Genomic DNA, 16,527 nt, shown 5'->3' on the forward strand with positions numbered 1-16,527 from the left:
GAAGTAATTTAGTGATTACGGGACTACTCGCATATACTGCAAAATTTCGAGCACATGCCTCTGCCCATGCAAGTGTTTTCTCCAATTTCACTGCTAGCTTGAAAGTTTGTCCCAAGAAAGACATCTGCCCGTCCCCTCCACAGCTACAGAATGGTACCAGCAAATTTTAAAGCGATAGGTAGCCTTCTGTATGCTTCCGCTGTAATAAACGACCCTTAGCGCAAGTATATTTTAATTCTCTTCCAATAGGTGCCTAAATGCTCATTCCTAAAGAGTTCATACCATCATCGTTGTGTCTTGAAACAATTCCTCACATAAAAGAGCTATAATTTGTGTATAACCACTGCTTAATGCAAAACGAGGTAGCTTTTTTTGTACGGGATAGTTTGTTGTCGCAAAACCGTTTAAAACAAATCACTCGTGTCAGAATTTTCTACAGTAACAGTGCGTTGAACTGTACTAGTTGGAAGGAGTGTTTTGAAAGACAACGGCAAAAAACGTGCAGTTCCCTACCATGCTTCTTTGCACAAGTTTTGCTTAAAGTCTTCATAATGAATACTCAATTATTTATTGTGTAGACTTTGACAACTTTCGCTTCAATTCTACTATCTCGTGGCATGAAGTTCTTATTTTCAGGTACCATTTCTCAAGGCTGCCAGCGCTGATCAGGAGAAGAGAACGTAGCAAGTCACAAGGCTCTGTTTTTTTGAGCAATCACGACATTTTGATTTATTCATGACCATAAGGAATAAATATGGAAAGATGATGCCGATATCTCCCCTTTATCTTGAACAAGAAACTATGCGCAATACAGTCAAAAACTTTGGTTCGCTGTAATATACAAGCATTTAGATGACGAACATCTCAACGGCTTAATCGGAACTACATGCCACCTTTTCGCGCTTTCTATAGCATTCTGCTAGAAATGGCATGTTTTTGTGTGGGTTTTACTAAAATATTACTAAAACTGAACTGATTTTCAGCAGTCACTCGACATAATGTCAAGCATCATCGCAGTTTTTTCTTTTATGAATAGTTCACTATCTCCTACAGTGGTCACAAAAAAGTAGAGCATGGGTCCATTTTGTAGCTCAAATTAGCTGTAGAGTCGCTGAACGCTACCGTGGCTGTCATTTGACCCTTGCAGGAGTGTCACCGGCAAGAGTCGCCAGGCTCCCTCATAAGTGGAGTGTGAGCTTTCATGAAAGCGTCGTTTTATTCTTCCCAGGAGGGTTCGGACACTTTCTGACAGCGCGCACACTTTGAGCCACCAGAGCGTCACCGTGCCTTTTTAAAGAGAGTCGTCTGCGTGGCAAGTCAGAACCCCCTGAAAGAGTCACACCTGCTCATTTTTTAGCGAGTGCAGGTGAATTAAACAACAGAATGTTGGGCGGCCTTAACTTGGCCCATTATTGAATATAGAAATTTCTAACGTGAATGTCCATTTCCCTTGGATGGCGTGCTACAGGTTAGCATGGGTTGCGGTGATGGTGTGTTGTCATACCAATTGCACAAAAAGTGAACTACAATTTCATGACCTATCTTCAATTTATTAACGTTCGTTTTCATAAATGTTTCTTTTTTGTGTCAAGCCCGTGTCCAGATAAAATGCGACCATTGATGATGCATGCTTGCCCGACGAGCATCGTTATCTACAAAAGCGTGTTGGTGCCTGCAATAACAGTTCTTTTTGCATTGCTGCTAGTGAAGCATCTGCGTGCTGTTTTGAATAGAACAATTGGCGACGAAGATGGCATCCACATGTCATTGACACCACCGCGCTTGACTAGGCTTGACACTGGGCTACACATGGTGCAAGGTGACACAGAGTCCTTGCCGCCAGGTCTTTACGGACAGCTTGAAGCAACACAGAAAGTAGTAGATACCGAGAAAGTGGGGCATAGCAGAGTCCTTGCATAGATTTCAGCGCTGGCCAGAGCGGTCGTACAAAAACGGCAAATACGTGCAACACGCATTAAAGAGCTGGATCTACAGATAAGTGAAGTTAATTCCTAATGGCTCAAGCATTTCCCGGTCTCGAATTCGGTTGTATTTCTGAGTTCAACCAAATAAGTGACTATATAAGCTTAAATTTTAGCGATTAGAGAACGTCATCGACATAAATGACGTCCCACCAAAGAATAAACTGAAGTTATCTCCTAACGTTGACGGCACAAAAAGTTATGAAGAACTAAAAAAAGATGCGTATCCTGGTAATACCAAGTCCTCTTTAGCATTACTATCAGCCTTACCTTGATTCACGTTTATACTCACACTTATTCCAAAATAACGTTTCGGTATTCCGAATCACGTTTCGGAAAAAAAACACCCTTTCGATATTGATTAATTATCGGCGTGAATTACGTTGACTGCCCCCACCAACCTTTTCAGGAAGCTTCTTGATGATTATAGCTTATTAGCTGTGATCCCTTTTAAGAAAAATGACCTTTCTGGCTTTCAGGCACTCAGAATTTGTTTTCAGGGATACAATATCAAAAGACACCAACAAGAGCACCAGTTACTACAAATATTGGTGTTAAAGAGCATTCACACCACCATTGAAGATGCTCACTCCAGGCTACCGAACTCATGAGTCCATGAGTCAACTCACTCGGATTCACTCAGACTGAGATCAAACTGTGAATCCAGGTCTGAGTACGTCAGGGTAAGTAATATTTTGGTAGGTTTGTGTCTGGGTGAGTCCAGCTGAACAGAATTTTCGTGAGTGTCAGTGCGACAGAGTCCGGCTCAGGAAAATTTTCGTGAGTGTGAGTCCGGGTGAGTTCAAAACTCAAAATGTATTTCATGAGTAAGTCCACGTGAGCTCCACAAGTTTTGCCGACATATCTGACTTCTTGATATGTGTACTCAGAAAACCTATGAAAACATTAACCAGCTTCTAACAACTCAATTAGGCTAAGCTCTTTCAAATGTCGCTGAATGTTGTAAATCTAGCCGTCGAATGCCACAAGAAAATGAAAGTGTCAGACTTTATTACCACACTGATGCACCTAGCAAGAGACTAATTTCGAAATATTTCAAAATCATGTCCTAAGGAAAATACTTATCAATAGTTTACACATTCGTTCGAACTGGTATGACGAATGTTACTAGACAAAGAGCTAGCAGCGTAACACGTGAAGCAAATGCACGAATGACGGAAAGCCATTAGGCGTGAACATCTATACCAGTAGGCGGTGTAATGATAGGGAAAATAAATGAAGCCCAGTTGCGAGATCGAAAGATGGTCAAGAAAAAAAGTTGCAAATTACCTGTCAGCATTGCGGAAAAAAAGAAAAAACGTCAGGCCTGCGAGGAAGGTGCAGCATAGTCACAGTGAAAGCTAGAAGAGCAACCTTTCAGAAATGTTTCTAAACACTCACTGGGTAACTGCTGCAAGCACACTTGCTTGACGCCCACTACGGCATTATACAATAAAGATTTTAGGGTAGGAGGCCGACATTTGGTATGCTATTTTTCGCCATCCTTCTGAGGAGCACGGTCCTCAAAAGTATTGCGAGAAATTTTGTGTCCATTGTTCATGCAGTGACTGAAGACGATGAGGAATCATGGCTGAAGTGGGTATTCACCACAGTTAATAGCTGAACAATAACAAGCTTTTGTTAAGGGGTTCTACTGTGGCACGACCAACTTGTTACGCTATTCTCATTGCGCGACGACTGGTTGTTCTTTCACTGTTTTAATACACTTTATTAGTCGTAATAACGTGATTGCTTTCCCGGCATCGAGCCTGCCTAAGGCAAGTTCGCCAACAAGTCCCAAGCATCGGCGTGGCTTAGTGGTTGAATACTGGGCTGGCACCCAGCGTACTCGACTTCGAGCCCCACAGTTTCATTGGTGCTAGGTTTTTTTCTTTCTAATTTTGCGCGATGTGTTTACGGGCACAGGCGGTGGCGGCGGCGGCGGACAACTACGGTGCTGCGCGAAACGCGAGTTGAGATTTCATAATTAGCTTTGCTGTCAAAGCGGTCAGCCAGAAAGTCTAATGGTCTAAAAGACTGCTTTCAAGGTGTCGGTATTGAAACCATCCTTGCCGAAACAGTAAAAAAAAGGATTATGTGAAATCTGCCTGCGAGGAAGGTCCTAAAACAATGTATGTCAAATATGTCACCTCACCGCTACGCATGACGAATCTGAAGACTTGTTTTGTCACATGGTGTTTTCTTTGAACAAAATTTGCAATGGTTAAAGGCACAGATCCAGACATTGAAGGGAAGACTGTTTTTATGTTAATTGATAAGGGTGCAGCGGTCACAACGGTACCAGAATTATGGCACAAGCAACATTTTCCACATGTCCAGTACGTGTAAGCTTATGAGTCGAGGCATAGGTACACCAGAGGAAAAGCTGAATGTACTGGAAAAAGCAAACATTTTGATGGACCAAAATGGTTTCCTTGCCCGTCGTGGTAGTTCAAAAGAACGGGATGCTGATGCCCGCGCTCACGGGAAAAGACTGGTAGGAAACACTGCAGGTAAATTGAAAATCAATATACAGTCTACCCGGAAGAGTGAAGGACGACAGCTCTAAGAAAAAAGTACAGCGATGTCTTCAACAGCGCCCCGGCAATTTTGAAAAACCTGGAAGTTCGCAATCTTTTGAAGGAAGGAGCCCAACCAGTGTTCTCAAAAGCACGGCCATTACCATATGATAGGAGAGATACCTCATCATCATCATCATCAGCCTGACTACGTCCACTGCAGGACAAAGGCCTCTCTCATGTTCCGCCAGTTAACCCGGTCCTGTGCTTGCTGCTGCCAATTTATACCCGCAAACTTCTTAATCTCGTCTGCCCACCTAACCTTTTGTCTCCCCCTAACCCGCTTCCCTTTTCTGGGAATCCAGTTAGTTGCCCTTAATGACCAGCGGTTATCCTGTCTACGCGCTACATGCCCGGCCAATGTCCATTTCCTCTTCTTTATTTCAACTATGATATCCTTAACCCCCGTTTGTCCCCTAATCCACTCTGCTCTCTTCTTGTCTCTTAAGGTTGATTGATTGATATGTGGTGTTTAACGTCCCAAAACCACTATATGATTATGAGAGACGCCGTAGTAGAGGGCTCCGGAAATTTAGATCACCTGGGGTTCTTTAACGTGCACCCAAATCTGAGTACACGGGCCTACAACAATTCCGCCTCCATCGGAAATGCAGCCGCCGCAGCCGGGATACGAACCCACGCCCTGCGGGTTAGCAGCCGAGTACCATAGCCACTAGACCACCGCGGCGGGGCTTGTCTCTTAAGGTTACACCTACCATTTTTCTTTCCATTGCTCGCTGCGTCGTCCTCAATTTAAGCTGAACCCTCTTTGTAAGTCTCCAGGTTTCTGCTCCGTAGCTAAGTACCGCCAAGATACAGCTGTTGTATACCTTCCTCTTGAGGGATAGTGGCAATCTACCTGTCATAATTTGAGAGTGCTTGCCGAATGTACTCCACCCCGTTCTTATTCTTCTAGTTACTTCAATCTCGTGGTTAGGCTCTGCGGTTATTACCTGCCCTAAGTACACATAGTCTTTTACAACTTCAAGTGCACTATTACCTATCTCGAAGCGCTGCTCCTTTCCGAGGTTGTTGTACATTACTTTCGTTTCTGCAGATTAATTTAAAGACCTACCTTTCTGCTCTCCTTGTCTAACTCCGTAATCATGAGTTGCAATTCGTCCCCTGAGTTACTCAGCAATGCAATTTCATCGGCGAAGCGCAGGTTACTAAGGTATTCTCCATTAACTCTTAGCCCTAACTGTTCCCATTCTAGGCTTCTGAAAACCTCCTGTAAGCACGCGGTAAATAGCATTGGGGAGATTGTGTCCCCCTGCCTTACACCCTTCTTGGTTGGTATTCTGTTGCTTTCTTCATGAAGCACTATGGTAGCAGTTGATCCCCTGTAGATTTCTTCCAGAATGTTTATATATACTTCATCTACGCCCTGATTCCGCAGTGTCTGCATGACGGCTGATATTTCTACTGAATTGAACGCCTTTTCGTAATCTATGAAGGCTATGTATAGTGGTTGGTTATACTCTGAGCATTTTTCTATTACCTGATTGATAGTATGAATGTGGTCAATTGTTGAGTAGCCTGTTCGAAATCCTGCTTGTTTCTTTGGTTGATTGAATTTTAATGTTTTCTTTACTCTGTTAGCAATTACCTTTTAAAATAGCTTGTATACTACAGAGAGCAAGTTGATCGGCCTGTAATTCTTCAAGTCCTTATCATCTCCTTTCTTATGTATTAAGATGATGTTAGCGTTCTTCCAAGACTCTGGTACCCTTCCCGTCAGGAGACACCTCGTAAACAGGGTGGCTAGTTTTTCTAACACAACCTGTTCTCCATCTTTCAGCAGATCTGATGTTACCTGATCCTCACCAGCAGCTTTGCCTCTTTGCATGCTCTCCAAAGCTTTTCTGACTTCTTCTATCATTACTGGTGGGGTGTCATCTGGGTTACTGCTAGTTCTTATAGTATTAAGGTCGTGGTTGTCTCGGCTACTGTACAGATCTCTGTAAAACTCCTTCGCTATTTTAACTATCCTATTCATATTGGTAGTTATTTTGCCTTCTTTGTCCCTTAGTGCATACATCCGAATTTTGCCTATCCCAAGTTTCCTCTTCACTGCTTTGACGCTTCCTCCGTTTTTCAGAGCGTGTTCAATTCTCTCCATGTTATACCTTCTTACATCGCATACTTTACGCCTATTAATCAACTTCGAAAGCTCTACCAGTTCTATTTTGTCTGTTGTACTTGACACTTGCATGTTTTGACGCTTCTTAATTAGATTCTTCGTTTCCTGGGAAAGCTTGCCAGTGTCCTGTCTAACTACCCTGCCTCCAACTTCCACTGCACACTCCGTAATTATACTCGTCAGATTATCATTCATTGTCTCTACGCTAAGGTTGGTTTCCTCACTAAGAGCCGAGTACCTGTTCTGCAGCGACACTCTGAATTCCTGTACTTTCCCTCTCAGTGATAGCTCATTGATTGGCTTCTTGCGTATCAGTTTCTGTCGTTCCTTCTTCAAGTCTAGGCGAATTCGAGACCGTACCATTCTATGGTCACTGCATCGTACCTTGGACACCACTTCCACATCCTGCACGATTCCTGGGTGTGCAGTCATTATAAAGTCTATTTCGTTCTTATTTTCGCCATTAGGGCTCTTCCATGTCCACTTGCGGTTTTCTCGTTTTCGGTAGAAAGTATTCAAATTCCGCAAATTATTGCGTTCTGCGAATTCTACTAGTAGCTCTCCTCTGGCGTTTCTAGTGCCGATGCCATAATCTCCTGCTGCCTGGTCTCCAGCCTGCTTCTTCCCTACCTTTGCAATAAAGGCGCCCATCACTATAGTATACTGTGTTTTTACCTTACTCATTGCCGATTCCACGTCTTCATAGAAGCTTTCAACTGAAGCGTCATCATGGCTGGATGTAGGCGCGTAAGCCTGTACTACCTTCATCTTGTATCTTTTATTAAGTTTAATTACAATACCTACCACCCTTTCATTATAGCTATAGTATTCCTCTATGTTGCCAGCTATGTTTCTGTGAATTAGGAGCCCCACTCCCAGTTCTCTTCTGTCTGCCAGGCCCCGATAGCAAAGGACGTGCCCATTCTATAGCACAGTATAGGCCTCATCTGTCCTCCTAACCTCACTGAGCCCTATTATATCCCATTTAACACCCTCTAGCTCCTCGAATGTTACAGCTAGACTTCCCCCACTACATAAGGTTCTAGCGTTAAACGTTGCCAGGTTCAGGTTCCAAAGGCGGCCTGTAGTCCAGAGATTCTTAGCACCCTCTGCTGCGTTGCAGATCTGACCGCCGCCATGGTCAGTTGCTTCGCAGCTGCTGGGAACTGAGGGCCGTGAGTTATTTGACGTATGCATGCGGGAGGTAGTGGCCAGATACTGCACCAGGGTGGCCAATCCTTCTCTTGTGAGGCAGTGCGTTCCCGGCGGTGGTTGCCGGTGAGGCCGCACCCCAGGCCTCTTAATGCAGTTCCATCAACACGCGGATTTTTTTTTTCTGGTTGGGAGCTGCGCAGCCCGGGATTTGAACCACGGACCTCTTGCATGCGAGGCGGATGCTCTAACCACTACGCCATCGCCGCACCCGAATTGTTATGTTCTAAGTGTAGGTTTCAGCGGTGTATCAGTCAAGTTTGTGGTTATTTTTATAAATATGTTTTAGTGAAATGAGATTTCTGCTGATTACTCCCTTAATTAAGGGTCTAGAGAGTACGGAGTTGGGCCTCCGATTAGCCTATGGGGTGCTGTTTATTAATATAATAAGCAGACAAAATTCGTTTGTGAGGTGATGTTACCGAATTATTCTTTTTAGTGAATAGGCTTAATTTTGGTCACGAAATAGTTCCGGTGCTATTACTCCTGTCCTGATGAAACCTGAGCGGCGACAGGTCTACAATTAGGGCTTTGCACTGTATGAGTTAGAAGTTTCCCGGTAGGTTATTAGCAAAGTTAAAAGCGATCGTAAGGGGAAAAAAAAACACGTGGTTCAAGACTGATCTGACGGGCGTACCTTTTTCCCAAGCAGTGAGCCACCCTCCTCCTCTGAGCGAGGGAAGACGCGGGCGCCACACGTTTATTAGCGGTTTTCGTTATATTCTTTCTAACTCTGTATCTTCCGGTTATCTTAAGCTATCAAAATTATTTTTACACGAAAAAAACCAGACTGTTGTGTTCTAAAAGAAGATATTAGCTATTTTTCGGTGGCGTTTGTAGCTTCTTTTGAAAATTTGTTCTAATGAAATGAGCTTTTTGCTGATTACCACCTTAGTTAAGGGCCTAGAGTGTACGGAATTAGGCCTCCTGGTAGCCTATGGAGTGCGGTGTATTATTATAGTTAGCGGACAAAATTTAAATGCGTTTGCAAGGTGATACTACCAATTTAATTTTTTTAGTGATTAGGCTTAAATTTGATTGCGGAATAACTCTGGAACTATTAAAGCTAGCATGATCAAACTTCAGTAGCGTCAGGCCTGCCCTAAGGACTTTCAACTGTATAAGTAAGAAGTTTTCCGGTAGAATATTAACAAAGCTACAAGCGAACGTAAAAACACGTGGTCTGACTGTTGTTGTTTTCACAGATTCACACTGTTTTCCGCTTCTAAAATTCAAAACTTTCGTTTGTAATTGCAGTATTTGTAGCGGTTGAACTTCTTGTTTTTTCACGAACAAATAGACACCACTCTGACTCTCCTAGAACCAAAATTGCTAAAGTTATAGGCAGATATGTGCCGAGCTCACTTACACGTGCTGCTGACGGGGCCGCTCCCGTGGTCTCCGACACCATTACCTTAGCTAAAATTGAGGCAGACATATTCGCGGGCAAGTGGAATGCTCTGCCAAAAAAAAACAATTTGGGCCAAGGTGCTGACCTTTGAGATGACGACAGCCTCGTTAGATTTTCTTTCTTTTCTTTCAATAAAGGCCTCATTACGAGCCACCAAAATGATGCATTCTCTGGATTGCAACGAAAATCTGTATTCTTACCGTGACTTTCCCCATCCACGAAACCTATAAAAAAAAGGTGCCCCTTTGCGTGGATTTGTTTTTACAGACTGCCCAATTTTTCAGACATTTTCGTGGTCCCTTGAGAGTCCGGGAAATTGGATGCCCACTTTAAATGCTTTCCAAGTTTCAGCTATGGAGGACCTAATTTATTAAACAGTTATGACCCTGCAGGTGCTCGAAAACTTTTTCCTGATGCTCCGGCATTAGTAAACGGCTAAACCCCCAAGCAACTATGCTGCGCGATTTTTCTTCCCACATAGGCATGAAATAAAATTCTGTGTGTTTCATCACTTTACTTCTTTTTCATTTTTCTTCCTTTTTAGCCCTTGCATTTCCCAGCTCTTACGTTTATTCGTTATGGTCCTTTGAAAATAGAGAGATACCTAAATAGAGAGATACCTAAATATAAAAAAAGGTGGGGCTCGGTCAAGATTATGCAGCGACAATGCAGTCACGGTTCATTAGGTTCTGCAGACAGAGAACTACCGGTGTCCACTGATGGAAGATTGGTAATCCTTGCGTGCTTGAGAGAATTTCTGTGTTTTGGAATGTCGCGCAAGCCTATCAACATGTGCCGCAGCCACTCACTGAATAAATAAGTCGCTGTTGACGGAGAACACGCCTCTTAGTTCATTCAACTTTCAGCGGCTACCATACGAAATCACAAGGGTTCCCGCCATTTTCCAGTCATTAGTGGGCCACGCTGTAAAAGATACCCCAAAAGGGCATTGCTATTATGATGACATCATCATTGCGGGGGACAAAATAGACGACTATTGGGAAACCTTACAAAAGGCGCTGCAGTGATTACCACACTAAGACATCACTGTATTATAACAGGCATGTGCGTTTTTCAAGCAATTCATTGTTTTTATCTTGGGCCCAATTTGACAGCATATGGCATTTTCCCAACCATGGAAAAGGTAAAAGTCATCATAGAAGCACCTATGGCAAGCAACATGACTCAACTGTGAGCCTTCTTGGGTCTCTAGAACTTCTACGCTAAATTCATTGAAGACTTCACTATACCGTTGCTGCGCCATTGTACGGTTTGCTCAAAAAGAACAAGTGTTGTGTGCGGACGCACGCATGCGGAAGATCGTTCCTCGAATGTAAACAGAGCTTAATCAGTAGTGAAGTTCCGACCGTTTCCTTGAAGATGCCAAACGGGTTTAGTTGTAAGTTGCCGTCCTATGGTGCGGACGCCCGTTTTTTTTTTTCTTTTTGCAAATTATGCCCGATGGTTCAAAAGGACCTACTGTCCTTGCCTCCAGAATACCGAATGCGGCGAAGCGCAACTACGCACGAGGCGAGAAGGAAGCCCTAGCGATAATGTTTGGCCTAAAGAGGTTCCACGGATTAAAGTTCTCGCTGTATACCGATCTTCAACCGCTTTTGAAAATATTGCTATCAGACAGGTCTATTCAGTCGTGTGCTCCGGCCTCGCCAGATGAAGAAAGGTGGTGCAAACACAGAATTTTCAACTCGTGTGATCGTCACACTTCGTGCGGAGGAATACAAAAACATCCACATATAGGCAAGTCAAACAACGCACCCATCAAAGTACTGCTTCCGCGCAATGCTACTCCTTCAATCTTGTCAGCCTTCTGTATCCTTGTATAACCGAAACGGAAGAATATAGAAATGCTTCAAAGGTTCTAAGTTTGTTTACACAACGGGGGCTGCATATCATCCTCACGTCTATGTTCGTGAACAATTCCTCCTTCTACATTCCTCAAAACCAACCGAGCCACCTCGTACGTTATAGCGGATAACCGTTGATTCGATGTAGATAACACAAGCGATGGCTTCGGTTTAGATGAATGGAATGTGCCTTATTTCGGCAGTGCGGCTTACCAGCAGGACAAACAAGGGCTTCCCATAGGGTGACAGCACAAATTCACGCGCGTGCATACACAAACTCACTGGTAGGCACCCTTACTCCAGCACTGGCGTCAAAATTGCAGGCGGCTTTCCAACATTACACAACAATGCTGAAGTATCAACCACTGTTGAATTATTTCATCCGTAGAAAATATTGCAATATATTACAAGCAACAGCACCGAGAAAAGTATATGACTACAAGCAAAACAGGAAGCCTTCTCACTTGTGATTTTAGTGAAAGCGCAATGTTGCCTCAGTATGAAGCGCTTGCGCAGCGCCCAATAAAGGCTGCTTTGGGTTCTTCGAAATTCTTCCGAAGTGGGCGGCTTGAACTGCATTATTAGTATGCGCCGCGCAAAAACACATTTTTCTCTCAAGCTAAGCATTTCCCTGGCACAAAACAATAACTACAAGGGTTCTGGAAAGGCTGCGTTTCAAAATTCACGCCGACTAAAAATTTGAGTCAAGTCTCCTTCTAAAGGTAATATTGGCTATGGTACTGTTGCTTCCCAACTAATCACGGGCTTTGTGGCACGTACCTTGAACATACAACCTAGCTCGAGCTGGCCAGTCGATACGTCCAGTCTATTTTCCATAGCGTACAACGATACACTGCGGGGGCTCGCTGGTGCACCAGCCTTTAGGCAGTGTATATAGCTTCGAATCTCCCAACCTTTCACCCAGCTACTTGTACTATTTCACGGTGCCCGCCGTGAGTACCTATTGCGTACTAGCTCCTATGGACCACAAAAGAGATAACTTTATGTATCTCAATACGTCAAAAATCAACTGAAGCTGAGACATCGCAGCGCCACACAAGAGCTCTAACCACACGGAGCAGCGAAACAGCACTCACCTATCTGCAAGACGTATTCTTCATACTCCACTTCACTCTGGTCATCAGAGCGGCTGCCGTTAGGCCACAGGTTCACAGCCACGTCTCTGAAGCCAAGGATGTGGCCGCCTTGCTCACGCATGACAATGCGCAGCTTGTCTCTGGTGCCCACATTTTCTTCAGACCAATAAAAGTACTGCAACACTCTGTTAAGAGACAAATTTTTGAACGGTGTGGTTTTACAAGCAATGGCCAGATATGTGTGAGGCTGCAGGTTTAAAATCTGCTGAAAAATTACACTGCAATATCTTGAATAATGCCCAAATTTAACGTGACCTGATTGACGAGCGAGACATGTTTTGAAATAGTACACAGCAAAAAGCAAGTTTTCTTTCTTGAAAAGCTTTCGATAACGTTCTGAAATACAATACAATAACTCTGCCAGAGTGTAAAGTCCATTATACCTCAATGAAAGAAACAGTTTCACTAACAGAATTGTGGCCCTGACACCTTCAATGTTCTTGACTCTTTCATTACTATGCCTACTGAAATCGCTCAGCAGTAATCACTGAAGTGAATCATTCATTTAGGCATGCTGGACTTTTTTTCTCACGCACCTCGTACTCCCAAGTGATTGGTCTAGCAACTGAATTGTCGTAACCAGGGAAATTTTACCGTTCAAAAAAGTAATGATTTTTCACGGAAGTTTCTGTGAAACAATGTAGGATGTTTTGCTGGGGGTGTGCTCTTGGCTGATGCACCACAGAGATACGTGTGCACTCGCGGCTATGCTTCAATAACATAAAAGCGTTCTAATAAAGGCAATCCTGGATAATCAAATATAAGCTGATAGCGCCAGCTTCACAATCTGACATTGTTCAAGCCTAATAACTGCCTCAAACCTATGTCGGTTATTCACTAGAGCACTGTTATTTGGAACCAGAGAAGATTTATTGCACCAAATGCAATTTCCGAAGGTCAACCGCATGTATAAAGTGTAGAAGTGGTTTTCCAGCCTGTTTCCAGCACCTTCACTTTCGATTCTCTTGTTAAATCTGACATAGGGCTGCATCCGGAATCGCTAGTTCATGGGTGCCCACCTGCGATGCGAGAAACGACTACAGCTCGAAGCTGCCTGCCGACAACTCCAGACTAAAGTGACGAGGAAACGTGCCTTGAGTCCGCCGTTGACGGCACGTCAGCTTCAATATCTGTTGACGACAATGTTTTGAGCCAGCCTGGCACATCCTCGGCTGTTCGAAAAGTGGTTCTGTTTACGGCCTTAAGAGACGTGTTCATCTTCACGTAAATACGTAGCCGCTGACACTTGTGCGCAGTCTTAGACCTGCTCGGTTGCATGCGAGTTCCACGTGACTGCAACACTTCTATTCGCGCCAAGATGGCCGCCCGGAGCACATAGCAGCCTGCGCTATAATATAGTAGAGCGAGCCGTTTTACGACCACGCGCAAATTTGTTCTTTTCTACCCTGGTGGCGGTGATAAATACCTATTTTAATAATTCTAATTGATGTGCTTGTATTATGTTGGAAAGGAAGCTTATGCGGATAGAGGCACCTCATAGAAAGCGGTGACGCTAGAAAGTCTGGTCAAGTTCATTCACTCGACGTCTGGTATATATTAACATTATTCACAGATTCGGAGCTTATCTATACTGGAATACCAGCACGCTTCTCTGGTATAACGGGAAAGGACGGGTTTTAAGTATAGTAATGCACCTGTGTCCTATTAAAACAAACCAGGAAATGCTTTTTCGCGTCGCACAAGCAGTTAAGTAGCCCTTTGTTTGAGATTTGCGTGTGTGCGTATGTTAATGGCAGCGTTGTGCAGAGAATTTACTATTTTTGCGCTATTGCTGGGTAATTTACGTCCAATATGTACATTCTGAGTATTCTTTGTTTATATATATTTTGTGTTTTTATATTGTTTAAATATTGTTTTTATATATTTTTTTTGTTTTTATATATTGTGTTTCTGTTGCTGTTTTTGTCCGGGGGCCACAAAATTGACACACTTTTAAATTTATATATTCCATAAAGTTTATCTTGTTCTACAGCTTATATTTTTTTCGTTAAGAGCACTAGATTATGAATAATTTGGTGTGCTGCAATGTGTGCTGGAGTATTTTTTTTACCAAAACAAATTTCCGAGTCCATTAAAAAGTGACGAAAAGGTTAAAATTAAGGAATAATCAAAAGGTAATAACAAAAACTAGACAAATAGACCATTTCACAGCAATTCCAAAGCAACTATAGCGGGTGTGCGAAGCATCACGAGAAAAGAGCGTCCGGCCGGCGAGCCGGCTGTCCTGCTCGTTGGCACCATGTGGGAGGTGGCAGCACGAAACAAAATGGTGCTTCTTGGCTATTCTTACTTCGCAAATACTGCATAATCTGAACCAATCTGCTTGCACCTCTGCACGTGCAGTGTGAAAGGAATAACACACTGCACTGTAGGTGACCGTTTCATGCACATTATTGCGTGCCGATAACGTCAACACATAATGAAAGATATGAGCTGGCATGATCGACTCGTGTTTATCCGGTGATCATTTGTAATGTACACAATATTACAAATGTAATGCATCAAATTACTCGATACATCGTTTCGCTTCAGCATTTCGTCTCATAACTCTGCACTTGCCATCCGTGTTTAGCTACCATGGCCCTTGATACGACCTGGCACAGTGGTGCTCAACTCTCAGCCTGTAGGTCCAGGGATCGAATCCCGCCGAGGAAGACCACATTTCCTGCGCAAGCTAAAAGACTCGAGGACCATGTGCACAAGATTCAGGTGCACGTTAACGGAAACTAGGTGGTCCAAATTTCTGGAGCCCTCTTCTGCGACCTCTTTAATATTCAAACTATGGTTTTGTGGAGTTAATTATCATCATCTTTTACTATTACGCAACGTCACCTCGTATTGGTCACGGTACGACAGTTGACGTCTACAGCATTGTCACATATAAGCCAACACGTGACAATGCCAACCAGCGTGTGTAAAATGCAACAAGTGTTGTTTGTGTTACCGTATGGCGATATAAGCAAATCTTTTGTCACCTGCAAAGTGAGTAACTTTTGCGTTGTCGAATCGGTACGTCTTATTTTATAAATTCTGACTTTACTCGGTCGCGTAATTTTTAAATCTGTAAGCCTCACCTTGTGCGCGCTCATCAACACCTTCGGTGATTGATTGATTGATTTTTGAAGTTTAATATCCCAAAACCACCATATGATTATGAGAGACGCCGTAGAGGAGGGCTCCGGAAATGTCGACCACCTGGGGTTCTATAACGTGCACCCAAATCTGAGCACATGGGCCTACAACATTTCCGCCTTCATCAGAAATGCAGCCGCTGCAGCCGGGATTGGATCCCGCGACCTGTGGGTCAGCAGCCGAGTACCTTAGCCACTAGACCACCGCGGCGGGGCAACACAGTCGGCGGACGTTGGCTCTATATGTAACTGCGAATCGCAGTGACCACTCATGGAATTTCTCTAGTAAACCAAATTGTATATTTTTTGTTTGGGGGAGAAACAAATCTTATTAGAAACGTGAAGGCGAATGGAAAAACCAAGCTGGACGGAGGGGGGGGGGAGGGGGGGACTCAACCCAGAGGGCTGCCACCCTGGCACACTATTCTGCCAGTCTGGTCTACATACTCAAGGTTATGCTCCTTAACCCTTTCGGCCCTGGCGGTGTCAATTGACAACACCACACAAATTTTCCCCTAGTATCTCGGAAACGTAACCAATACTGCTCATTCTTGGGGGCATAGTTCTTCAATGATCCCCACTACAATTGACACCAATATTGCGGCAGGGTTGTGGAGGTAGCAGCCACAAAGAAGAAGAAGCGTGACCGAGGTCTTCCGTGAAGCTGAGGCGCGTAAGTTGAGGCGGGTAAGCGCCATTTTCGGGACGACGTACCGAAGCTGTTTCAGTGAGCATTAGGCTGAAAAGTAAGACGTTGGTTTCCATTTTGTGTGCACCATTGATTGGCAGAAAAAAATAAGTCACTTTTTACAATTTCCAATCACAAAGCCCTAATTACCTAATTTGATGCCATGTTAATTAATCCGAAAATACTTGTACCAGTGGCTCAATTTTTTGTTTGTGGTCTTCTGAGGTCCTAACTACTAGAAAAACGCGCACAAAAAGTGTATCTGACCAAAACAAAAAATCCAGGGCTGAAAGGGTTAAAAGAGCAGTGACATGAACTTGACAAATGTCGCGTATTTG

The 16,527-nt window shown here is 43.7% G+C and overlaps 1 protein-coding gene across 1 annotated transcript in view; it reads right to left on the minus strand.

The window, feature by feature from the left end:
• LOC119177895 (motile sperm domain-containing protein 1-like) overlaps window positions 1-16,527 on the minus strand; it is a 34,957-nt gene that overhangs the window by 6,317 nt on the left and 12,113 nt on the right. The window contains exon 5 of the mRNA XM_037429080.2: window positions 12,290-12,474. Within this exon, the coding sequence (XP_037284977.2) occupies window positions 12,290-12,474 (185 nt within the window). The remainder of the gene's footprint in view (window positions 1-12,289; window positions 12,475-16,527) is intronic.

The sequence above is a fragment of the Rhipicephalus microplus genome, chromosome 1, assembly GCF_043290135.1.
Source record: "Rhipicephalus microplus isolate Deutch F79 chromosome 1, USDA_Rmic, whole genome shotgun sequence".
Taxonomy (NCBI): domain Eukaryota; kingdom Metazoa; phylum Arthropoda; class Arachnida; order Ixodida; family Ixodidae; genus Rhipicephalus; species Rhipicephalus microplus.